The sequence below is a fragment of the Rhinoderma darwinii genome, chromosome 12 (genome assembly GCF_050947455.1).
Source record: "Rhinoderma darwinii isolate aRhiDar2 chromosome 12, aRhiDar2.hap1, whole genome shotgun sequence".
NCBI lineage: Eukaryota > Metazoa > Chordata > Amphibia > Anura > Rhinodermatidae > Rhinoderma > Rhinoderma darwinii.
In genome coordinates, this window is record NC_134698.1 from 11,657,935 (window position 1) to 11,685,017 (window position 27,083).

The 27,083-nt window shown below is 41.6% G+C and overlaps 1 protein-coding gene across 1 annotated transcript; it reads right to left on the reverse strand.

The window, feature by feature from the left end:
* Positions 1-3,605: 3,605 nt before the first annotated feature.
* Positions 3,606-21,680, reverse strand: LOC142665065 (vomeronasal type-2 receptor 26-like). The gene is given in 6 exon segments (XM_075844607.1): positions 3,606-4,046; positions 4,049-4,572; positions 11,827-11,950; positions 15,880-16,629; positions 18,138-18,429; positions 21,445-21,680. Coding segments are annotated over 6 exon segments (2,367 nt in total).
* Positions 21,681-27,083: the final 5,403 nt, after the last annotated feature.

A 27,083-nucleotide genomic window follows, 5' to 3' on the forward strand; every position in this document is an offset into this window, starting at 1 on the left:
TCTCGCTCTGGACAACATAGGATGTATATGCATTACACAGGCGGCTCATGTAATGAGTGTGAACCTTATACTTTGTTTGTGTCATGTGGACTGAAGGTGTATACTTTGGAGGTGTTTGTCTGTTTTTTGGATTGACTGGCTGGTTGTCTGAAAGATTGCTCAGTGGTTTGTTTGCTTGTTTGTTTGTTTGTTATTGCTTGTGCTTGTGTTGTGTCTTCACCTGTGTCCGTCTGGTTGTCTGGAGCGGCGGTTTGCAAGGCTCTGCTGCGCTGCCGGGTGATGAGGCCGTGTTGAGACAGCAGGAGAAAGAATCTTCTTGGCTGTCGTCTGCATGTAGGAGGTGTGGTAGACAACATAGACCCATGAATAGCCTACTGTTGAGCAGTCCGGGAGAGATAAGAGAGAAGTTTGGTGGCAATAGGGCAGAGGCGGATAGTCAGTGTGCAGTGCCTATTGGAGCTGCGGTTGGCCCGTGTAGTAGTTAGGACTGGGGCCTGTTTCACCTTGTGAAAGGCTTGTGCAGAGTTGGATTTAAGTGTGAGTGAGTCTGAGTAGTGAGCAGTTTGGCTGCCTCAACCAAGCAAGGTCTGGAGCGTGTATCACAGAGTGGCCAATGATCAAGGGAAGTGACTATTAGTGGTCTGTAGACTAAAAGGTCCAAATCATGGAGGGGGCAGACACTGAAACGGTGGTGGCTGAAGAGTAACAACAGCCTAGGTGGTTAGCTTTGGGTAGTCTGCAGGGACTTATACAAAACCACCGAAAAAGGCCATACTTACAAATGGACACAGCCAAGTCTGCAGGGACTGTGGAATTAGTCAGTCTGGATGTGGGAACCAGTGGGCGTGAGAGCGGTATTGTTCTCAAGCCCTGTAGTTAGGTCCTAGTTGGAATCTATAAGGACTCATGTCTGGTTGGGCCGTTTAGATTGCTACAGTGAGGACTAGTTGCTTTGTAGGCCAGAAACGTGGCCTAGTAAGTACAGTCCTGAATTAGGCACGGTGGAGAAGTTAGTGGCAGTGGTAGCTTTGCAGGAGCTCTTTAGAATCCTGGGCCTAGAGGGAAGGCTGTCTTGTTCCCGTGTGAGTAAATGGGAGTCAACCTGGTGGTGGTCTGGTTGTCCCATAGTGAGATTGCCTTTTGGACGTGTTAGGCAAGTAGAGAACACTTGATATTCATGAAACTGGGACCAAAGGAGAGAGAACTTCTGAGAGCAGGGTGTAGGAGTGAGTAAGATTGACATAAGCCATACAGTAGATGTGGAGAGTCTGAGTGAGATTGTGTGACGTAACAAAGTCCGGGTGTTGTCTCTGTGAGTCGAACAGAGATCATTAGAGGAAGGATTCCATGTTCTTAAGTGTTTCTATTGGAGGTTATTCTACAACGTTAAGAGACTCTGCCACTTCTTGTGTACTGTAACTGCCAAGATTGTGTCTCTTTTAAATTTTATAACCGTTACGCATATTGTGTCTCTTTTGAGTGTTATAACCATTAAGCACATTGTGTCTCTTTTAAGTGTTAAGTAAGTAAAAGATGGTGTCCGGGTCATTTCCTTTGGCACCATGGTCATATGCCACCTGAAAATAATAAAGTAAACCACCTTTGCCTTCTTCAGAAAACACACTACAAAGGAATAAAGCAACATTACAATATCCATATAATAACAGTATTTACAATAGTCCTTCTGTAGGATCCAAACCTGTGGAGGGAAAAGAAGTAAAAATTGTGCAACTCTTTATATTTAAAGGATCAGTAGCATCTTCACTTAGGAGGGCCACATCTTTACACATACGCCAAAACTAGTTATTTACCAACAGGACCCTCGTGAAATTGCACATTTGTGTTTTTTCTGCCCCTGATATCTACCAAAATTCTCATGAAGCAATTCTAACAATGCAGGTAACAGATCCCTAGCGGTCACAAATTCATCCTTAGATCCCATGGTCTCTGAGCTTTGTAATTCACTTCAATGGAGCTGAGCTACAATACCAGGCACAACTCATGAAAAGGTCAGACATCTAGACCACGCACTGATCAACTGTTATGGCTGCCTTCAGACATCGGATATCTGTGCCGGAAGCAGATGGTTCCGGTGACAGTATAGCGCAAGTAAATAGGAGCAGAGTTGCAATACAGCAGCTATACTGTGATCGGAGCCATCTGCTTCCCACACAGGCCACTGCGTAACCTCCGGTGCTCAAAGGAAGCTGGAACAGCTAATAGGTGCGGGGTCTTGGTATCGGACCACACCAATATTCTACAAGATAGGTTATCAGTATGAAAAACCGCCCCATGGCATGACAACCCCTTTAAACTCTGCCCCACTACAGAAAAAAATATTTATAAGGCTACAAAAAACATAGTGTATAATACCGGTATAGGGACTGTATGGAGACAATGATGTGGATGCAATTACTTTATTCTCATAATAAAATATAAACTGTAATGTAACATTATATTATTTTTTTAATTATTATTTATAAGGTAATATTTTATTCATTTATGGAATACATTTGCTTATCATTTCAGTTGTTTTATTTCAAGGGCATTTACAAACACTTCATAGCAAGAAAACATGCCGTTACTATATATCATAAGCTGCCAACTATATATTAATTTTTGTTTAAAACCAATAGGAGGAGAAGCTAGCTACTTCCTCTCTAAATGATGTCTCTATTGACCTACCATTCAGCCCTTATTTTTTTATTTTTTTAATAAAAAAAATTCCAGTGGCAGCATGATATGTATATTATATATTGAAACCGATTACTTTTTCTATAATGAACTTTTTGCTCATTTTTTTTTACCCTAAATCCCAGCTACCATCCACCATTTTGCTCAGGGGAATCTGTGTTCTACAAAGAGAAGTGTGGTGGTGAGGGGGGGGGGACGACGACTGATCTCGCAGGCTCCAATTCTGTAATCCTGAAAGCTCTTCCATTTATGAATTGGTGACACATCTCTGTTTTGAAAGCATATAAAGGATATATCACCAGCAACCAAATATCAGCCAATCCTTGGAAATGGACCTGGACATAATCTTCAACAGTTACTGGAGGACATGATAAAATAAGGTACGGTTAAAGTAGATCTGTCAGTATTATATTATGCCCTATTTAATTGTATCATATTATAAATCCAGATCTAAGAACAGGGGTGTACATAGAGGAGAGGGGCCCCATAGCAAAGATTAGCATGGGTATTTCTAGTGCTGGATGACATCACCACACCCCTAACCACTAGGGACAGGAGGATTTGGTGGTAACCACGCCTCTCTCCATCGCTTCCTGCCCTTCATATCAGTGATGGCAGACACCGTATACAATGTTTAGAGGCAGCTTTGCTCAACAGTGTAAAGGGCAGGAGGATGTGGGTGGAGGTTTGGTGACTGCCCTCCTCATAAATACAACAAACACAATATTTCTTGTGCTATTTGTCCTTCAGATCTGGAGATATATTATGCTTCCTATAACTATAGCAACATATACTGACAGATCTAAGGCTACACATATGAAGAAAAAAATTGTACAGTTTCCCTTTAAGAAAAACGAAGCTAACCTTATTGACTAGAACTAATATGGCTGACAATGGTAATTTTCAGATAGCTACTTCCTGTCCGAGAAAGAAAAAGGCAATACAATGGCAGGAAGTACGTTTTTATTCCTCATTTTTTTTTTAGTAATATTTATGTGTCTTTTGTGATTGAGCTCTGGCTTTAGAAGTATAACATAGCATTTTGGGGTAAAAATACACATCAGTAATCCAGCGGTTGAGATCAGGATGGCAAAGATTTCTACCGCTACCGTATACTTGCCCTTAGTACTCAGGTAAGTGGGTATAAAGGACAGCCACACACTACAAAACACGATCATACTAAATGTAATATACTGAGCCTCATTGAAGTTGTCGGGAAGTTGCCGCGCTGAGTAGGCGACGATGAAGCTTAATAAAGCCAATAAACCTATATATGAGATTGCAAGATAAAAATAAAACGTTGATATATCCATACACTGCAAGATCAGCTTATCATGTGCTATCTTACTGTCAAATTCCACAACTGGGGGGGGGCACATATTATCCAGGTAACACAGATAAGAAATTCTCCTAAAGAACATATAGTGGTTAAAACAATGGAGACCCTTGAACCCATCCATTTTTTTAACTTGCACCCCGGTTTGGCTGCATTAAAGGCAATGATAACTGTAACGGTTTTACCCAACAGAGAGGAAATAGCGACTGAAAATACAAAGAGAAAAAGTGAATGTCTCAAGAGGCAGGTGAGGTCCATGGGATGACCAATGAATAAAAGCGAGCACATGAAACACAGGGTAAGTGCTATAAGGAGGACGTAGCTGAGGTGCTGGTTGTTGGCTCTTACTATGGGGGTGTTCCTGTGCTTCACGAAGATGATCATTACTGAAGTAGAGGTTACAGCAAAGGTTATGGCTATACCAGCCAATAATAAACCTAGATGGTCGGAATATGAAAGGTATTCTATGGTCCTTCTTATACACACAGTCTTGTTTATGTTTGACCAGAACTCTTCAGGGCACTCTATACAGTTTTCCATTCCTAAGAATTAAAGACGTAATCATCAGTGATATATCTTCACATAAACATGTCTCATCTATTTTTAGCTATCTCATTTATCTCTCTTTCTCTCTGTCATATCTATGTACAATGCATTTGGAAAGTTTTTAGACCCTTTCAGTTTTTTCACATATTGTGATTTTGAGCCCTGTTCTAAAATAAAAAACATTCACGTTTTCCCCATGATTCTGCACTTAATACCTCATAATAACAAAGTAAAAACAGAATTTTAGTATCTTTGCTAATTTATTGAAAAGGAAAAACTAAAATCTTGCATTAACATAAGTATTCAGATCCTTGAAGAACCTTCTTCTCTGCAGATCCTCTCAAGCTCCGTCAGGTTGGATGGGGAACGTCGGTGGACAGCCATTTTCAGGTCTCTCTAGAGGTGTTCGATTGGGTTAAAGTCCTGGCTTTGGCTGGGCCACTCAAGGACATTCACAGAGTTATCCCCACGCGACTCCTGTGTTGTTTTGGCTGTGTGCTTAGGGACATTGTCTTGTTGGTAGGAGAACCTTTGGCCATTGTAAGGTCTAAAGCACTCTGAATCAGGTTTTCATTAAGAATATCTCTGTACTTCATTCATCAACCCTGACCAGTCTCGCAGTTCCAGCCGCTGAAAAAAACGTCCACAGCAGGATGCTGCCACCATCATGCTTTACTGTAGGGAAGGCATTGGGCAGGTGATTAGCAGTGATGGTTGACTTTCTAGAAGTTTCTCCTATCTGCACACAGGATCTTCGGAGCTCAGTAAGAGTGACCACTGGGTCCTTGGGCACCTCTCTTACCAAGGCCTTCTTCTCCTATCACTTAGCTTGGTGGGGCGACCAGCTCTGTGAAGGGTGGTTGTTCTAAACTTCTTCCATTTGGTGGGAGTTTGTTCTCCTGGTCCTTCTAAACTTCTTCCATTTAAGAATTATGGAGGCTGTAATGCCTGTGGTCGCTGACCACCGACATTCCCCACTCACCGGCAGCCACGACCACAGGACACTGAAGCCTTGCTGGTATCTCCTCCTCCAGAGACCCCAGCGCGCACTGCTCCCTCCCCCTGCTGATGCTCATAGGGTGTGTGCGCACACTCGCCTCTGCTCTTAAAGGGCCAGCACGCTCACCATGAACTTCTCCCCCAACTTATCCCAGTACACCTGGGACTTTAAAAGGAATTCTGCCCACTCCCTCTTTGCCTGAGCAATGTTGTGTCTTCCCAGTGTTTGTCTTGCACATGGTTCCTTAGCTGTATCCTGTATCCCGCATCCTGTATCCATTATCTTCATTCAGTTCTCGTGCCAAGTCATGTGTCTGTGAAGACTTCACCATCTGTGTCCAGTGTCTGTGCCAAGTTGAGTGTTCCGAGATGACTTTACCAGCTGTGTCTAGTACCCGTGCCAAGCCGAGTGTCCGAGACGACCTTACCATCTGTGTCCGGTACCCGTGCCAAGTCAAGTGTCCGAGACGACGTCACCACCTGTGTCTGGTATCCAAGCCAAGTCCAGAGACTACGGCACTACTCCTGTCCGGTGTCCTAGCCCAGTCCAGTGTCTGAGATGACTGCACCACTCCTGTCCAGCGTCCTAGCCAAGTCCAGTGTCTGAGACGACTGCACTACCCGTGTCCTAGTCAAGTTCTATTTTCCTGCACAAGCCTGCTTCCTCTGATTGTCTGGCACAAGCCCACCTGGCTATCTAGGTACTTTCACCTCACTAACTGCCGTAGACTTTGTTTATCTTCAGCTGCTCCGTTCTGGTGGAGTGGCCCAGTGGGTCCACATACCTGCCAGTCAGTACAATTTGTTCAGGCCATAGTTTCCGCTTGTCAACCTAAGCCACCGATCCAACTGATGCAAAAGGACATGCGAGATCTTCGAGCATGCCAGGATCAGCTCCTGCAGGGGGTTAACTCTATTGCCACATTTCTGGATCTCACATCTTTTGCTGCTCCTCCTACTTTACTACCTGTCAATTCTGGGTCTGGAATTTCATTGTCACTTCCACCTCATTACAATGGAGATGCAAAAGACTGTAGAGAATTTATCAACTAGTGCAAGATCCATTTTCAGTTACACGCTCATCTTTTCTCCTCTAAAGTGACCTAAGTGGCTTTTATTGTCTCTCTCCTCCCTGGCAAAGCCCTGGCATAGGCGAACCTTATCTGGCAATGTGAGGGGCTGGAGTCTTCAAACCTACAATTGTTTCTGGAGACTTTTTGTTCTGTATTTGAAGAACCGGCCTTAACTTCTTCTGCAGCTGCCTCACTTCTGACTCAAAGTCAAGACTAATTGACTGTATAGGAATATGCCATCCACTTCCGTACTTTGGCAGCAGAGCTTCAATAATAAGGCATTGATAGCAACCTTTTGGCAAGGACTAGCTCCTTAAACAAAGGATGAGCTGGTGGCTCGTGAGTGTTATTCCACCTTGGATGCCCTAATTCTGCTGGGTACATGGATCGAAATGAGGTTCCAAGAACGCACCCAGGAAGTTTGTCGGGAAAAAATGTCCTACAAACTGGCACCCAAGTTCCAGAGACCCCTACTGCCTCTTCCGGTTGTTCCCCCGAAAGCCTATGCAGGTGGACAGAGTCAGACTTTCTGACCAGGAACGGCAGCGCAGACGTTCAGCAGGATTATGTCTGTACTGTGGCCACAAGGATCATTTTGTGCATCAATGTCCCCAGAAGCTGGGAACTCCAGCACCTAGGGTTGATAGGAGAGACTACCCTATGTGGATCGACGCCAACTGCAAAATTCTCTCCAAAACTATCTATTGCTGTGACAATCTCCACTGATGAAGAATCAAACTTTATTTCTGCTTATCTGGATTCTGGAGCTCCTGCAAACGTCATTTACTAGGCTTTAGTAGACCGTCTCCACTTGCCCACAATATCTCTGGAGAAACCTCTGGCGGTCGTTTCAGTGAATGGTAAACCCCTGCCAGATCCGATTCCTTCTGTGACTAAACCTCTGAAGTTGCAATGGGAGTTCTTCACACGGAGGAAATAGCTTTTTATGTCCTACCGAAAGCTATTAACCCTATCCTGCTGGGACTCCCATGGCTTCGCCAACACGCTCCTGTCCTCGACTGGAATTTCTGGAGAGGTCCTCCATTGGGGATCCCAATGTCCTCACTGTTGCCTGCCTCAGGTTCATCCTGTCCTATCCCTTATGCCTCAGTCACTCTCTGGGCTGCCTCCGCAGTATGTCTGTTTTGCAGATGTCTTCAACAAGAAGGAGGCTGAAGTCCTTCCTCCCCATCGTCCCTATGAATGTCCTATTGAATTTCTCCCTTAAGCTTCACCTGCTCGTGGAAGGGTTTATCCTCTCTCCTTGCCTGAAACCCAAGCCATGTCGGCAAGGTGACAAATGGAGAACCGCATTCAACACCCGAGACAGTCACTATGAATATCTCGTGATGTCCTTTTGACTGTGTAATGCTCCAGCTGTGTTCCAGGAATTTGTAATCTACATCTTCTGGGATCTACTGTATATCGGTGTGGTGGTATATCCGGACGACTTCTTGATTTACTCACCAGATCTGATGACTCACCGGAAGCATGTTCACCAAGTACTGTCACGGTTAAGGGGGAATAGTCTCTACTCTAACATTTAACAGTGCATATTTCAGAAGAAATCCTGGCCCTTCCTGGGCTATATAGTTTCAGATCATGGACTCCAGATGGATCTGGAGAAAGAGAAGTCCATCTTAGAGTTGCCACGTCATCAAGGTCTCCGTGTCATACAGAGATTTTGTACCGTCAATTCATCCCAAATTTCTCGTCTCTTACTGCTCCAATCTCAGCCCCATCAAGAAGTGAGTGGACGCTAACGTCTGGACCCCTGAGGCAGAGTCGGCATTCACCAACCTCAAGAGAGACTTCACTTCAGTTTCCGTCCTTCACTATCCTGATGTGTCTCGGCAGTTCCCCTTGGAGGTTGACGCTTCTTCAATTGGTGCTGTAGCACTTCTGTTTGAAAGAAACTCCAAGGGTAAAGTAGTATCTTGTGGCTTCTACTCTAATTTCTTCTTTCCTGCAGAGCGTAACTACTCCATTGGGGACCATGAGTTACTGGCTGTCAAATTAGTCTTAGAAGAGTGGGTGCACCTTCTAGAGGGGGCTACTCATCCTATAATCATCTACATCGATCACAAGAATCTCACGTATTTACAGTCTGCAAAACGACTAAACCCTCGTTAAGCCAGATGTTCACTGTTCTTCACGTACTTCACTTTCGCCCTGCAGATAAAAATATAAAGGCCGATGCCCTGTCTAGGTAATTTGAAACTGATGACTCTAAAGAGGACCCTCAACATATCATTGATTCTTCTTGGATTATTTCTGTTAACCCTCTACAGATTAGAGACATTCCCTGTGGAAGAATTTTTGTTGGTCCTGCTGACAGAAAAAAAAATCTCATCTGGGGTCATAATTCCAAGTTGGGTGGGCAGTCTGGTGTCCGTAAGTCTCAGGACTTTATTTCTCGTCACTACTGGTGGCCCACGATGCCTAAAGATATTGTGGACTATGTTTCTTCTTGTTCTTCACCAGATTCTGGTACCTACTTCACTTTCGTCCTTCAGATAAAAATATAAAGGTCGATGCCCTGTCTAGGTCGTTCCAAACTGATGACTCTAAAGAGGACCCTCAACATATCATTGATACTTCCAGTATTATATCTGTTAAGCCTCTGCAGATTAGAGACATTCCCCCTGGAAGAATTTTTGTTCGTCCTGCTGAGAGAAAAAAAATTCTCATCTGGGGGTCATAATTTCAAGTTGGCTGGGCACTCTTGTGTCCGTAAGACTCGGGACTTTATTTCTCGTCACTACTGGTGGCCCACGCTGCCTAAATATATTGTCGACTATGTCTCTTCTTGTTCCAACTGTGCCCAAGTCAAGACTACCCATTCCAAGCCTGCTGGTTCTGCTCCAACCTCTGCCTGTTCCTGATGCTCCCTGGCAACACATTGTTATGGATTTTATTACCAACCTTCCTCCTTCTGCTGGATGTACCACTGTCTGGGTCGTTGTGGATCGCTTTTCTAAGATGGCACATTTCGCTCTTCTGTCTGGCCTTCCCTCTGCTCCTCGTTTGGCAGATTTGTTTGTTCAACATATCTTTCGTCTGCATGGACTACCCCTCCATATCGTGTCTGTTCGGGGTGTATAATTTACATCTAAATTCCACAAAATCCAACGGCCAAGTTGAAAGGATTATTCAAGTACTGGAAAATGATCTTCGGCATTTTATATCTGCTAAACACGACAATTGGGTGCATCTTCTTCCATGGGCCGAATTTTCTTACAATAACACAGGAGTGAGTCTACAGCTTCTTCCCCATTCTTCATTGTTTACAGCCAACATCCACATGTTCCTCTTCCTGTACCGGCTACACCTCAAGTGCCTGCTGCCAATTCTTCTTTTGGGTGCTTTCCTCACATCTGGCAGTAAACCACGTCCGCGATCCTACAGGCAGTGGACCGCATGAATAAATTTGCAGATAGAAAGAGAAAAACTCCTCCTCAATTTCTTCCTGGAATCAAAGTCTTTGTTATCGTCAAAAAATATTAGTCTGAAAATCCCCTCCTACAAATTCGCTCCCAGATTTTTCGGTCCTTTTGAAACTCTATAACAAATCAACCCTGTGTCTTACAAGCTACAGCCACCCCCTAATCTCAAGATTCATATCTCTTTCCATGTGTCTCTCCTGAAGCCTGTGGTTCTGAACGATACAGAAAATCCCCTGGCCCTGCAATTTCTCCTAGTGGTGCTTCCATTGTCTTTGAGGTAAAAGAGATCCTGGACTACAAGAAGGTAGGAGGGAAGACCTTCTGCCTAGTGGAGTGGAAGAGTTTTGGTCCTGAGGAGAAGTTTTGGGAACCTGAAGAGAATGTGGATGCTCCAGCTCTTGTCAAAAAGTTCCTCCTGCACTCTGCAGATAAGGAGAGGGGACGTAAGGGGGGTACTGTAATGCCTGCTGCGGAGGTCACAGATGTTTAGAGCTCAGCCAGTGTGACGACTCGGTTCTTGGTCACCTCCCTTACCAAGGCACTTCTTAACTGATTATTTAGCTTGGTGGGGCGACCAGCCCCAGGAAGAGTGCTGGTTGTTCTAAACTTCTTCCATTTAAGAATTATGGAGGCTGTAATGCCTGTAAATGCTGACTGCGACCGCAGGACACTGAAGCCTTGCTGGCGTCTCCTCCAGAGATGCAGACGCACACTGCTCTCTTCCCTGGCTAATTCTCATAGTGTGCGCGCGCGCTCGCCTTTGCTCTTAAAGGGCCAGCGGACACACCATTAACTTCTCCCCCAACCTATACCAGCAGACTTGAGACTTTAAAAGGAGCTCTTCCCAATCCCTCTTTACCAGAGCAATGTTGTGTCTTTTTAGCGTTTATCTTGCTAATGGTTCCTTAACTCTATCCTGTATCCCGTATCCTGCATCCCATATCCTGTATCCAGTATCTGTGTCCAGTTCTTGTGCCAATCAAGTGTCCGTGATGACTTCACGATCTGTCTCCAGTGCCCATGCCAAGTTGAGTGTCCAAGATGACTTCACCATCTGTGTCTGGTGCCTGTGCCATGCCGAGTGTCCGAGATGACTTCCCATTGGTGTACCTCGGTGTACCTTTGCCAGGTCAAGCGCCTGAAATTACTTCACCACTTGTGTCTGGTGTCTTATCCAATTCCAGTTTCCGAGATTACTGCATTACTTCTGTCCGGTATCCTAACCAAGTCAAGTGTCTGGGACGACTGCACTACTCCTGTCCGGTGTCCTAGCCAAGTCCAGTGTCCGAGACGACTGCACTACTCCTGTCCGGTGTCCTAGCCAAGTCTAGTGTCCGAGTTGACTGCACTACTCCAGTTCGGTGTCCTAGTTTAAAATTCTCTTTGTCACTTTGTCATTATTGGGTATTGATTGCATAATAAAGCCAACATAACAAAATTTGAAAAAAGTGAAAGGATCTGAAGACTTTCCAAATGCTGTATCTATCTATCTATCTATCTATCTATCTATCTATCTATCTATCTATCTATCTATCTATCTATCTATCTATCTGTCTGTCTGTCTGTCTGTCTGTCTGTCTGTCTGTCTGTCTGTCTGTCTGTCTGTCTGTCTGTCTGTCTGTCTATCTATCTATCTATCTATCTATCTATCTATCTATCTATCTATCTATCTATCTATCTATCTATCTATCTATCTATCACCTATCATCTCTGCACATTGTTTGAACCACACCTGATAAATTAGCAATCTCCCCATCAGAGCATGGAACACAGTCAAAACAGCAGGGCAATTTTCCCAATTGGAGTGATTTTCGATTCCCTTTAGAACATGTGTTACTACACAGGGACTGTGGAATCTTAACGTTAAAAAGAACAAGAAATCTGTATCATTTATTAAATATACAACATCTTAACAAAATGTATCAGCAAATCAGTGAATCGTATTTTATTTAGGCCAGGATATCAATGGTATCTTGAAAAATATACAAATAAATTGTGATGTTTTTAGATAAAACAAAAAATATCTTCCTTTTATATGGAAAACCAGCTAACAATGTTTCTACTGGTGTCAATTCCATAATAAAATCTTTGGACGGTTTGATGCTCAAAATTCTTTAGTTCATATAGGGAGGTCCTGAGCAAGGGACAATCCCTCTACTAATAGAGCATGTTTTATAGAAAGTATGACCCCCTAGAAACAAGCAAATCAGGGCCCCCCTTGCAGATAATTGTTTTTGTAATTTCAATATCTATATCTACATATATATATATATATATATATATATATATAGAGCCACATAAAACACAGATACATATGCACTTTTCACCCATTTTGTATTGTCATAAAATGCCAAATACTTCCATACCATACATGCCATTCAGTGCCCAAATAAAAATACCATTCAGTATCCCAATAATACCGCCACCGAATGACTACATTTGATCACCTGTAACTAATTAAGTCATTTAATTTTATACCGTTTTTCCTTAGAGGGTATGTACATTTTTGCAACCACTTGTGTTCATCGCTCCAAAGCATATAAAGTTTTGCAAATAGTTGTGTAGTCTGATCTTACAGTCATACTTTCTACTATCACCTACTTTTTGATAAGCTACAATACATAAGGGGACAGATGGAAGGAGCAGGAATGCAGGCTCAGACTACTCAAGGTTTGTTTGTAGTCTGTTACCATGGAGACACATAGGTCTGTAAAGGAGCTGTAGACATAAAATCATAGGATATTTTTAAATAAAGACCTAGTGCAATTTAGATGCATTGGAAGCATAAACACATTTTGGTAGGGAAGATGGACTTTGGCTTTAACTATTTTAATACTATACATATACTCACCTCTCTAAAATATTTATTCCACACAATAGCGCTTGTATTAATTGCTAGTTGTTGTGATGATAAGAGAGTACCCACATGCCTGCTCTCATATGTACCATTTGGATAAAGGATCCAATTTAGAATATCAAAGCTATTTACTACATCACCGTTTGTAGTAAAAAATAAGTCTTCTCCGGGTTTTCCTAAATGAATATATTTCATGTAATTATTCAGCTGGAGATATGAAAAAGATTTTAGAATTAATGGAATTTTTAATGGATTATTATTTATTAATAATTAATAATATAAAATGTCCTGACTGTTCTTGGCTCAGTTCACACTATCATCAAGGCTTCGATTAAAATGGAGTCATGACTATTGTGATGCAACTGTTTTCCAACGATTCCAAATGGATTCTGAAAGACCTCATTGACTTTAATGTGGTCAGTCAGGGTTTCATAGTTTGGATGGCATAAATAGTTCTGTACACTGCCCTGCTCTTTCCATCAAAAATACTGGAGAGCACAATGGAAGACCCGCCATAATCCTGTAGAGTAAGTGTGAACAGAGCCTTAGACATTTGAAGATCAAACCTGTTCTGAGAAATATTATGTAATGGCCTCGGTCTCGGACCACTGCCTTCCCTTACCTGATGACTGCCATGACCGCAGACCTCCAGCCACTTTGTCCTGTAATGTCCGCAGGGGGGCCTTCGCTCGCTCTTTCCTGATATTAAATGGCCATCGTGTGCATATGTAATTAATTAATTATTTCCTAGATCATCCTGGACTATAAAAAGGGCTCTGCCATTTCACTCCTTGCCTGAGCGTTGTTGTTGTCTACCCATGTTCGTATTGCAAATGGTCCCTTAGTCGTTTCCTGCTCCCAGTGTTCCCGAACCCTGCTACCTGTATCCCGTGCTGTATTTGTTCCTGAGCCTTTCTAGTGTTGGAGTCTTGCTGTGTAGCTGCCAAACCTGCTGTTACCCACCACATCTGGTGTCACTTGCCACACCTGCTGTTAGACACCACGTCTGGTGTCACATGCCATGCCTGCTGTTACCCCATGTCTGGTGCCATCTGCCACACCTGGTATCATCCACCACGTCTGGTGCTACCTGCCATGCCAAATCTCATCTGTGCCAAAGCCTCTGCTACCTTCTGGACTATTTCAGGTACCCTTGTGCTACAAACTTTCTATAGACTGTGCACAGACTGTGACTTGGTTAGCAGCCGCTCCGCTACGGCGGAGCGGCCTATTGGGTCCACATACCCCTGGATCGTGACATATTAGTTCTAATGTGTAGCATAACTAAATGGATACCCCTAGTGATCAAATGCTCTCGCCACGAGAAGCCACAGCAAGCCATACAGTGGGCACTGCAGAGGAAATGTAGCATTACATTTCGGCGAGTCAAATATATTTACGTTCATGGATGGCCTAACTCTGTCAAAGTGAGACCCAGTAGGTGTTAGTGGCTCTCTGCTGAGGCTTTAAGAGGTGGTTCTTAAGCAGGGACCCCCTTCTATTACATCCATAAGTCCTATTAGCGCATAGTGATAAAATAACCCCTTTAAAGGTAAATAAGCTATGGAATATGAGGAAGTAGGACTATAAAGTACATTTAAAGAGGACCTGTCACTAGTTCATATAACTTAACCTGGCTTAATGACCTGAATAGCGCTGTCTCCCTGATTCCAGCACTTTTTTCCTGGACCCTCCCTGTTCCAGAGAGATGGCCCAATTTATGTTTGTTCCCTCTATGCTAATTTGCTGCAGTTGGCCAACGCGGCTTGAACTACCCTCAAGCACTGATTGGTTAGCATCAGAGACAGGGAAGCTAGCTCAACCCCATTGACTAACTACAGAAAATTAGCAAATAGAGAGCCAACACAACAGTGGCCATATCTCTGGAACGGGTCTAGAAACAAAAAAACAGTGCTGGAATCAGAGAGACAGCGCTATTGTAAAGGATCTGCCAGACACAGCTTCCGTTCCCTGTTCTCACCCCTGAATGGGTAGAATTCGAGGTGGCCAAGATTGTGGACAGCAGGATGGTCCAAGGCTCCCTCCAGTATCTGGTCCTTTGGAGAGGATACGGGCCTGAGGAGAGGACTTGGGTATCCGCCCGGGATATTCACGCTGGGGTATTGCTCAGGAGGTTCCATCTTCGGTTCCCCAATAAGCCAGGTCCACCTAGGAAGGTTCCAGTGGCCCCTCATAAAAGGGGGGGTTCTGTAAAGGATCTGCCAGACACAGCTTCTGTGTCGACGCCCGTGGTTAATCAGTCTGCATCTGCTCCTAGGTCTGATAGAGTGACTCGATCTGCTACCACTCAGGCTGGTAGGCTTAGGAGTGGGAGAACCTATCACAGCCTGGCCAGACGGTTCTAGCTCCCGCCCTCGGTCTATGTATACCTTCAGGTGCTTCTTGTCTTTGCCTGTGATTCTGTCTTGTTTCCTGGCTCTGCTGTTCCTGCTTGTACTATTGACCTCTGTTCCAAATTGACCCTGGCTTTACTGACTACGCTCCTGCTCTGCGTTTGGTACCTCGTACACTCCTGGTTTGACTCGGCTCGTTCACTACTCTTGTTGCTCACGGTGTTGCCGTGGGCAACTCCCCCATTTCCCTTAGCTTGTGTGTACCCTTGTCTGTCATGCACTTATTGAGCATAGGGACCGTCGCCCAGTTGTACGCCGTCGCCTAGGACGGGCCATGCAAGTAGGCAGGGACTGAGTGGTGTGTAGATTAGGGCTCACCTGTCTGTCTCCCTACCCCGACATTACAGCTATTCAGGTCATTGAACCAGTCCAGCTTATATGACCTAGTGACAGGTCCTCTTTAACATTTCTACTACCAAACACTTATAGGTATGTAATTGACATGACATGATATTATAAAAAATTAACAAAACTATAAATTAAATAATGTCACATAGTTAATGGAGAATGCTACCTTGTGGATCCCGATACCGGTAGATTGTTTAGCTGTATACATTTCATGCAAAGCCTTGGCCAAAAGGTGAACAGCATTGTAAATTGTATATGTAAAAGTATAGGTCGATGTGCCTTCACTTTCTAAAAGTTTCACCCATAGATTATTTGTTTGATTTTTGTCATTGTTCAAAATATGCCAAAACCCAAAATGGGTAATGCAAAAACTTTCCAAAAAGGGATTATATTGTACATTGTGAAAAGCATTGAACGAAAATTCTTGTAGACCATCTATGTTCTTTTTGTGGACCGATATTGGTAGGGAACCATTGAGAGGAGATAGGTACAATTTGAATTCGAGATCTGTAATTATGTTTAGATTGACAGAGGATATCCACACTTTACTGGGCAGCCTTTTAAAGTTGCCACTGTGCAGAATTTTTATAAAAGCTTCAGAAGTGATATATAGGATTATAACATTCGATGATGACGTCTTCAACACCCCAATGAGTTTTTCAATATCTTTTAACGTGGACATAATAGCAAGAAATTCCACACATATTCCTTTTCTTCTCAATTGTTGCCTCAGTTCCTCAGAAGCCTTATTGTTACTGTAATCATCTGTGGAAATGATGCCAACCCATGTCCATTGAAAGTGCAACAGAAGTTGTAGGATCACTTGGAACTGATGATACTCATTCGGAATAGTTCGATAAACTGATGGAAATTGTATCCTATCATTAAACACTGGATCCATTGCACCATAGCTTATCTACAAATAAATATCATAGCTAATAATACATACATAAGAGCACAAATAGATTAAGACTAGGGCCCCACAACGAATATTGGTTGTGTGGTGAGCGTGGTAAAATCACAGGTCGTCCCCGAATTCAAAAGTGGCAGACTGTGGCCTAAAATATAACTAAACTATCAAAACATATAGTGACATGTCAGAAGTTCAGAAGTTGTCAACGGGGGGGGTTCAAGTACTATCGCTAAAACAAAGCGGCAAGAGCGCTCTGGTGAGTGCTGTTCTGCTTAGTTTTTGATCGGCTTTTCTCTGAAAAAGGTGGTGCATGGGCTCAATAGAAAGTCTATGAGCCTGTACACCGCTCGCTCGGCTTGCCAGTCCATCGGCATACATGGGTTGTTTTATGAAATTCTATAGTCTGAAAATCTTGGGTAGACTAAAAAGTGTCTGCTAATGGATTTGTACGAGTGTTGAACAGTAAAGATGCTACTGTTCCTTTAAATGCAAGGAGTTGTGCATATTTTCTCCATGGTCCCCATTCTGTAGAAGGATTGTTGCTATATCATATATGTATATCTTTGTGATTGCTTTATTCCATTGTATTGTGATTTGTGAAATAGGCAATGGTGCCTCCCTTTGTCTTTGTGGCGCGTAGAGAAATGGCCCAGATACCATCTTATAATAGATTGTACACACTAACAACAGTGTGGGGACGTAACCAGCATAGGGACAGGGCGGACAGGGCGGTTCTAAAATTCCCACCCATCAGAGTTCATTGTACGAGCGATGGCCCTGATAAAAGTATGATGTTTGTAGCGCTGGCAAGCACGAGATGGAGAGACAGTGAAGCTAGAGTGCGTCCGTTGATGGTGGGTGGAGTTGTATGGGAGCTTTCCTGCAAGAGATATTGCTATATGGTGGGTGTCGTTGCCAGGAAGCCTCCCCACAAAAGAGAACGAAAAGGGCCTGGAGGCAAATAGGACGCTGCCTCTGTATCAGGGAATAGTTAAAAGCCCTGTCCTAAAGTACAGTTGGTGAGACACTATTGAGCCAAAAGTCTGTAGGCTCATCCCTCATGGTCAATGGTGATAAAGTAATAAGTACATACCTGGTGGTCTTGGGTGGGCTCATCCTTGGTGGTTACTGTTTTTAAAGAGGCTAATATGTACAAACTCGGTGGTGGTCTAGGGTGTACTCTAACTTAGTGGTGAATTAGGGTAAAGAAGCTAATGGGTCCATATCTGGTGGTCTAGGGCTGTAAAATGGACAAAGAGTCACTGACATTTTGTTTTATTCATTTAATAGGGTCCAAAATTCTGTACACTGATTAATTTCGCAAAATATATTTATATTGTTCAGGGCTCTGTTCTTCTGATGCAAAGCTACAAATACCTGTTTCTCTTCACACAGTTATAGTTAAATGATCAAATTCAGCCACCACTAGGGACCCCACCTTGCCATTACATATGCTATTGAATCCTGAATATATTCATGCAGGTGAACCATAGACCAACCTGTGCTCTTACCAGAGGATATCCATACAACTGAGTTATTTGTGCAATTGTATATGTTGATGAAGATAATAAATGGCCAATGAATGCTGCTATTTTTGGTGTCTTCTCACAGGAATAGTTTGGAATTAGGTCTTGACCCGCGGACAGGATGTTTAACGTGCTCATTATTGCAAGGGACTCGCTATCACAAGAGTCATATAGCTGGAAACCCAGGGACATATTGGGCAATATATCTTTACTGGTATTTATTTCTTCAATTGCATAAACAAAAGCCAGAAAATGTTGAAGATACTGGAATGTCGGCCTGGAGTAAGAGAAAGAAGAAGACAGTGGAGAAAAGACGATTCCCTGCACATGTAAGTTGATGTAATACGATTTAGGTCCAGGTAAATATTATATTGACGTTGAGTTGTATACAGGGAACGTAATTTTGAATCAATATTACACAGATATATAAATTCAAAACTTCGAATCTATGGCACCATAATAAATATTCAAGGTATCGACTCTATAGGGAACAAGATCAGATTTTTTTATGACGTTGCAAGGCGTCCTGATTCAAAAAGGGAAATGATGGTGCGGTAAACCAGTCATTTTTATGTCAAATTGTCCAAGACCGAATGTTGCGATGTAGTCGAGGCCCTTAAGAGATGATGTCATTAAAACAACTACTGTCCATATACCCTATTAGGGCATAGAGACGTTAAAGAGAGGGGTCTCCTGCTCCTAACCCCCTGCTACGATCTAGGATGGAAAGCTGCTCTATTGGAGTAGCTCTTGCTCTGGCAGATCTTGCCCGTCCATGCTTTACGGCCGGTGCAGGGGAAATGTCTGGCCAGAAGCTTCAACAATTACAGCAAGGGTTGAAGAAGCTCGCCTTCCATTTAGAAAACGGTTGCTTACATGAGACAACTTTTTTTAACCAGAAAACTTTTTGTATTACTGATTTTATTTGTACTATCATTTTTTTTATTGTTGTTATTATTTTTTTTTATTATTTTTGAAAGTAACATATTTATATAATAATAATAATAATAATAATCATAACAAAACGACAACAATGATAATAATTAAATAATTAAAATATTGCTTGATTTAAATATTTCTATGGGAGGACTCTGCTCATATATAGCATCTGAAGGAGCATGCCGCATTTCTTTTATGCAGATTCTGCATATAAAAAAAATCTGCAGTGGTATACACTGTATTTTGATATGGTGGTATACATGGCCCCATTTGTGTCATACATGTGTAAAAGTCCCATAACATCAGTGGGGCTCCTCATGAAATAACCCCCTTTAATATCAGGCAATAATAAATTGAGTGTAAATTAGGGAAATGTTAATAAAGAAATTTATTATTATATTCTGCAAATACATAGTCCTGCTGCCTTATTATTCTCAATGAATAAATCACACTAAGGCTACACCTATGCTATATTGCTTATGAACGCAGGCCTCATTTACAATTAAAGATTTATTTTTTTTTGCATACAAAATTCAAAAAGGAACTGACTAGAAATGAAAAACAATAGTTTGGTTCGGGAAAGGACAACAAAATCAGCTCACATTGTTTTTCTATATTTTTTTTATCCAACTATAGTCAAAATAATATTGACAACAATTATAACCTACAAAAACGAATACAATTAATAATAATAATTACTATTATTATTTTTCAAAACTAATAGTTAATCTAAAAAATTAAAAAACAACTTACAATAATAGTAATAAAACATATAATACAATAAATAATACTAATTAATATTTCCTACATTTACAGATATTTTATAATTAAAAAGAATAATTATTATATAAAACAAATATAATTAATAATAATAATAAAAAATAAAATAATACTAATTACTATTATTACTCTTAAAAAATAATACAAGTAGAAAACTATACTATTACTACTTATGATAATAATCATTATAAATAAATAAAAATAATAATTATTATCATCATTATACAAAACTAATAAAAATAATTATAATTAATATTAGTATTTAAAACAACTACAACAATAATAATAATAATAATAATAATAATAATAATGTCACTTATAGCTGACCTACAGAAATTTTATATGTGATCCACAAAACAAAGCACCTTTACCGACAGAAATCTGATTTGAAAAAGTCATCTTTAAGATCTCTTGTTTTTATGTACCAGATTGAAGAATTTAATTGGTACAAAATATGATTTATTTTAATTCCGTAAACAGTTTTTTAAATAGTTAAAGCAAATATAATTTTATTTTAAAATCTCAAAAATGTAAAACAAAAATTCTTCCTATTGAAGTACGACCCACCCATAGAAATTATACTTTATTTTATTTAGAAAAAAATAAAATAAAAGCCTCCAAATTAAATTAAAATATTAAAAATATTAAAATATTTTGTTTTAAAGAAAATAGTATTTTTCTAATCAATTTATTAAATTATATAATTATATTTATATCAAAAAGCAAAACAAACAATTTTAATACTTTACCACTCACTATAATCACCCTGTGTAGGGTTTTTCTTTTGAATCTTTGCCTTTCTCATACATCTCATGTGGTTTTGTGTGTGTTTCATATCTACATGCAATCAGCCTATGGTTAAGAAGATAGTAGACAGCTCATCCATAGATCATATAGTTTACTGTGTGAGACGTCACGCTACTTTACTAATGTATATTCAGGGTACAACAGGCGTCTCTGAGCTAAAAACAAAGGTAATTCTATAATAGAATTAAAATAGGAAGCGTGAAATTTTATATTCACAGTCTCTGTAATTGGTGTTCAATTAGACGGACAATGTGTGGGGGAGGGGAGGTAAGAAAAAAAGGTGCCTTCTTGTATGTTTATAAGGACTTTTGTAATGGTAAAACACTCAGAGATTTTATGAGATTAGAAAGGGTTTGTTTTTTTCTTTAGAAACAGCGCCGCTCTAGTCCATTGATTGTGTCTGGTAGTGCAGCCTCTTTAACAATGTCCTGATGTAGCCGAGGTGAATTTGTCACTTAATAGAATTGTGAGCAGAAGAAAAAGGGATAAAAAATCAGTTTGGCCCCCCCCCCCAACCTACCAATTTACAGTATGGAGAGTAGCTTGCTGATGCTCCACCTATACTCAACACTCCGGGCACCTGCCCTACCAGTTCCTTAACTACTCTCCTGCAGTGATACAAAAGATACAATTCAATGACAAATGCACCTCTGCTACAGCTGTAAACCTGAGCTTTATAATTATTGAGATGTCATTATATGTTCTGTATATTTTTATTTCTGTTAGCCCTACTGTATATATCAGTCATTAGTGTAGCAATACTTACAATGTGCAGACATCAACTGATGGGGCTTCCATAAAGGTATGGGCTGCTTTGTAACACAACAAAAGTATTTGAAGAACTCCCCCAATGATGATGTCTCCATCTCTGGAGTAGCCCTTTGGAGAGTCATTATCAATGCTGAATCTCATTCTGTAGGACTTGTCTTCTGCATGGGTAGACATGTTGAGTGGAATCAAAATGATCATCAAAACCCAAATTGGGAAGGTAGCATCTTCCATTCTTTATCCTGTAACAAGTGAAGATCTGTGTAGATGGGGCCATAGAGAACCAGTGATAGTAGGCTCGAGCTGTAGGGTTGCTTATATACCTCTATTGTTTTTCATTTCATCATATCTCTCAGTGGTTTCTATTATAAGAGCATTTTAAAAGTGTCAACAAATGACTATGTCCAAGAAAAGTACTTAGTAATGTTTGTAAAGATTTCCCCAAGAGGTTTTCTGGTTTAGAAAACACATTTACAAATACCTTATTAGGAATTTCTGAAATTACAAGGGGGAGGAGGTCACTCATTCAGGACCTCATCTATTGTGAGAGTGGAGAGAAGCTACAAAGGGCATATCTCAATCTGGAGGACATAGCATGTCCATGTATTACAAAGACGGCCCATGTAATGTGGGAGAACCGTATACTATGTTTGCGGCATGTGAACTGAAGGTGTATACTTTGATGGTTTTTGCCTGTTTCCTTAAATGGACTGGCTGGTTGTCTGAGAGATTGCTCAGTGGTTTGTTTGTTATTGCTTGTGCATGTGTTGTGCCTTCACCTGTGTCCGTGTGGTTGTCTGGAGCGGCGGTTTGCAAGCCACTGTGGCGCAGCCGGGTGATGAGGCTGTGGCGAGACAGCAGGAGAAGGAATCTTGTTGGCTGTTGGCTGCAGGTAGGAGGTGCGGGATTCAACATAGGCCAGGAATAGCCTGATGTTGAGCAGTCAAAAGAAGATAAAAGGGAGAGGTTTTGTGCCAATAGGTCAGGGGCAGATGGTCCATGTGCGGTGCTTATTGAAGTTGCAGTTGGCCAGTGTAGTAGTTAGACCTGGGGCATGTTCCACCATCAAGGATTGCAGTGTGCTGGAAGCCGATGTTAGCTTGGAATTCGGGAGCAGTGGTGGACTTAAGACTGGGATCGGCTTGCCAACTGAATAGACTGGCAATGTGCTGGAGGCCAGGAAGATAGATGTGACGGAAGGCCTATGCAGAGTTGAGAAGAGGGAGAGCGAGTCTGATTAGAGAGCATTGTGGCTGCTTTTACCAAGCAAGTCCTGGAGCGTGTATCACAGAATGGACGGTTATCTAGGGAAGTGACTATTAGTGGTCTGCAGACTGAAAGGTCCAAGTCATGGATGGGGCAGACACTGAAATGGTGGTGGCTGAAGAGTAACATCAGCCTAGGTGGCTAGCTCTAGGGAGTCTGCTAGGGTTGTGGAATTAATTTGTCTGGGTGTGGGAACCATTGGGCATGTCAGTGGTACTGTGCTTAAACCCTGTATTTTTGTCCTAGTTAGGAACTAGAAGGAACCGAGTCTAGCTGGCACGGTTAGATTGCTACAGTGATGACTGGTTGCTTTGTAGGCCTGAAACATGGACTAATAAGTATAGTCCTGAATTAGGCTGGACTCAGTGGAGAAGTCAGTGGCAGGGGTAGTGTTATAGAAGCCCTTTAGATTCAGTGCTCTAGAGAGTAGGCTGACTTATTCCCGTGGTCCCTTGGGACCCTAGAAACTATGACCAAGTACAGAATGCTTGGGAGTCATGAAACTGGGGCCAAAGGAGAGAGAACCCTGTGGGGGCACAATCTACAGGGGAGGCTATATGTGGGGCACTATCTACAGGGGGCTCTATGGGGACACTATATACAGGGGTGCTATATACAAGGGGGGCTATATGTGGGGCACCCTGTACAGGGGGGCCATATGTGGGGCACTATATACAGGGGGTGCTATATGTGGCGAGATTTCTATAGGGGGCAGTATGTGGTGCACTATCTAGGGAGTTCTATGGGGGGCACTATCTACAGGGGTCCCTATAGGGGCACTATCTATGGGGAGCACTGTGTGTATGTGGGATACAGTGTATGGTGCTAGTATAATCAGGGAGACAGTGTATGGTGATATTATAATCTGGGACAGTGTATGGTGCTATTATAATCAGGGACATAGTGTATGGTGCTATTATAATCAGGGACACAGTTTATGGTACTATTATAATCAGGGACACAGTGTATGGTGCTTTTATAATCGGGGACACAGTGTATGGTGCTATTATAATTAGAGGTGCAGTGTATGGAACTATTATACTTAGGGGTACAGTGTGTGACGCCATGAGAATTTTAACTTCGTTTATAGGTGCAGAAATGTTAAATGTTAAAAAGTGAGTAGCTGAAGACATCTGAGCGGCAAACTGCAGAAATGGGCTGTGGCCGGGAAAAGTCTTTATAGAGGTCTGGACCGAATGGTGAATAAGAGAGAAAAAGAACAACTAGAATCTGAGAAGACGTCACCTATGAGTCACTTAAAGAGGCTCTGTCACCAGATTTTGCAACCCCTATCTTCTATTGCAGCAGATAGGCGCTGCAATGTAGATTACAGTAACGTTTTTATTTTTAAAAAACGAGCATTTTTGGCCAAGTTATGACCATTTTTGTTGTTATGCAAATGAGGCTTGCAAATGTCCAAGTGGGTGTGTTTAAAAGTAAAAGTCCAAGTGGGCGTGTATTATGTGCGTACATCGGGGCGTTTTTAATACTTTTACTAGCTAGATCGACTTACCTGCTAACGCCGATGCTGCTGCAGAATCAACTGAAGCCTCTGGTGCCGATGTGTCCTCGCTCGTCTTACACGATGCAGGACCTGTGAGTGATGTCACAGCGTGATCTGGCAGAAGCTGGGCGTTCTGAAGAGAAGTGGATGATACTTCTCGTCAGAGCGCCCAGCTAGTAAAAGTATTAAAAACGCCTCGATGTACGCACATAATACACGCCCACTTGGACTTTTACTTTTAAACACACCCACTTGGACTTTTGCAAGCCTCATTTGCATAACTACAAAAATGGTCATAACTTGGCCAAAAATGCTCGTTTTTTAAAAATAAAAACGTTACTGTAATCTACATTGCAGCGCCTATCTGCTGCAATAGCAGATAGGGGTTGCAAAATCTGGTGACAGAGCCTCTCTAATGTAGATGTTTATTCTGTCTCTAATCAGCACTGTAGTCACTGTATGATCTGCAGCAAGATGATGGGTGGTATAATTTTTTTTTTGTGAAACAGCAACTCCTAGCATATCCTTACCATTGTTTGGTCTATGCTGGGAGCTGTAGTTTTACGCCATACAGCACGACAGAAATTGCACTAAATTGAGCTGCATTTGTGCTGGTGCTGTATTTATGTACTGAGATTGGTTCTGGAGCTGTATATATGTACTGAGCTTTGTTCTGGTGTTGTATTTATGTGCTGAGCTTGGTTCTGGTACTGTATATATGTAATTAGCTTTGTTCTGGAGTTGTGTATATGCACACTGAAGGAGGAAATACAAAAATCTTCCACTTTACCAGATTTCAAGAATCTGGAAATGAGAACATCAAAATATTTGGATCAACTAGTCAAATCGATAGCCGAGATTAAAAAAAACAAATTTATGAGAGATATGAATGATTATGCCAAAAATGAAGTGTATAATTGGAATCAACGTGAGAGTAACAGACAAGGAACAAAATCCATTCTCAAAAAACCAAGGAGGTTTAAAAGACGCAACTTCAGTCCCCACAGAGTGAGCTTCAGCTCAACGGAATTGGAAACCTCGGACGAAGCCACAGGAGGATCGGATATGGATTTTCCAACAAGTTCCCTCATGCAAAGGTTCAACTATAGAGAAACACGAAACATGTCAAAAAACGGGGAAAAAGGGGGGGGCAGGAAACATAAATCCAGCCGAAAACATACTACCTCGAAAATTGAGGAACCAGAGGTACTGAATCCCACAAATATGGACGTTATCAACTTGTCCTCGACTATATTAACACAAGCCCAAACGGAGGTATTGAAGCTCGGGCTGAATTTCGTGCCAACCAAGGATTTCGACATTTTTTCTACACTATTGGATATAAATAAATTCATCAGGAATTTGACAATAAAAAGACATTTCTTACCTCAGACAGATACAAACACACTATCGGCGGTTATGGACGTGTCACAAACTGAGAAGAACCAGAATGAATATCGACAATTTATGTTCCAGGAACAGATGACGCTCATCAATTTGGAAGAACTCACAGCAAACATAGAAAGAGAATCAATCTCAAAGTTGAAGGACTTTACGATATCTAACGCAACAATTTATCCCATCAATTCGAGAACTGAGTCCATGGACAAATTCCAGGCCACTATGGAAAGGGAATTACAACATCTACAAGAATCTAACAGAGAGGGTCAACATAAACACAATTTATCCTCTGCACAGAAAAAAGCCATCAAGACATTACAAGATAACAGGGACTTAGTCATACGTATGTCTGACAAAGGGGGCAGCGTGACAGTCTTAGATAGAGACACATACGACAAACAGATTATGGAATTGCTCATGGATGCAGAAACATACACACAATTAGATCATAATCCAACCCAAACTTACCAGTTAAAATTAAAAGATCTACTAAACACTGGCTTATATAACGGAGTTATTTCACAAAAAGAATTAGATTACATACTAATCGAGCATCCTACTATACCAATCTTTCATGCACTGCCCAAAACCCACAAGGGCATAGTGCCACCCCCCATGCGCCCAATAGTGTCGGGTATTGGGGCTCTCACAGAGAGACTCTCCGAATGGCTTGATCTTTTATTACAACCCTTGGTGCAGAGGGTTCCAGGCCACCTCAGGGACACAAAAGACGTCCTCCGAATATTTTCCAATAAAATGTGGACAGATAGTTTCAGCTGGCTTAGTTGTGATGTGATCACATTATATACGAGTATACCGCACACTATTGCGGTTAAAGCCTTAAACTTTCATATATCAAAATATGGCACATATGATAAGCACTTACAAAATTTTGCTAATAATGCCCTCATTTTTCTTATGTCTCACAACTACTTTAAATTTAATGGTCAATACTATCTTCAGAAACGAGGAGTTTCTATGGGGGCTAAATTTTCACCATCATTAGCTAACCTCGTAATGGCTTGGTGGGAGGAGATCACTATTTTTTCTAATTCCAATCCTTTCAACAAATATATACACTGGTATGGCAGATACATCGATGACCTCCTACTCATATGGGAGGGAGATGTATCTGCCATACAGGATTTCCTCACATATCTCAATAATAATGAATTCAATCTGAGATTTACACATAAAATAGAAAAGGATGGTATCAACTTTCTAGATTTAAAACTTGTTGCCAAAACAAATGAAGTAATACACTCAGAAATTTACCAAAAACCAATTACAGGTAACACCATATTACACGCTAGCTCAAACCATCCTAAACATACAATTACATCAATACCTGTAGGTGAATTCACAAGAGCGAAAAGAAACTGTAGTACAGCACAAAGTTTTGAAAAAGAACAACAAAATATGAGCCATAAACTGAGTAAACGGGGGTACAAGAAATGGATGTTGAA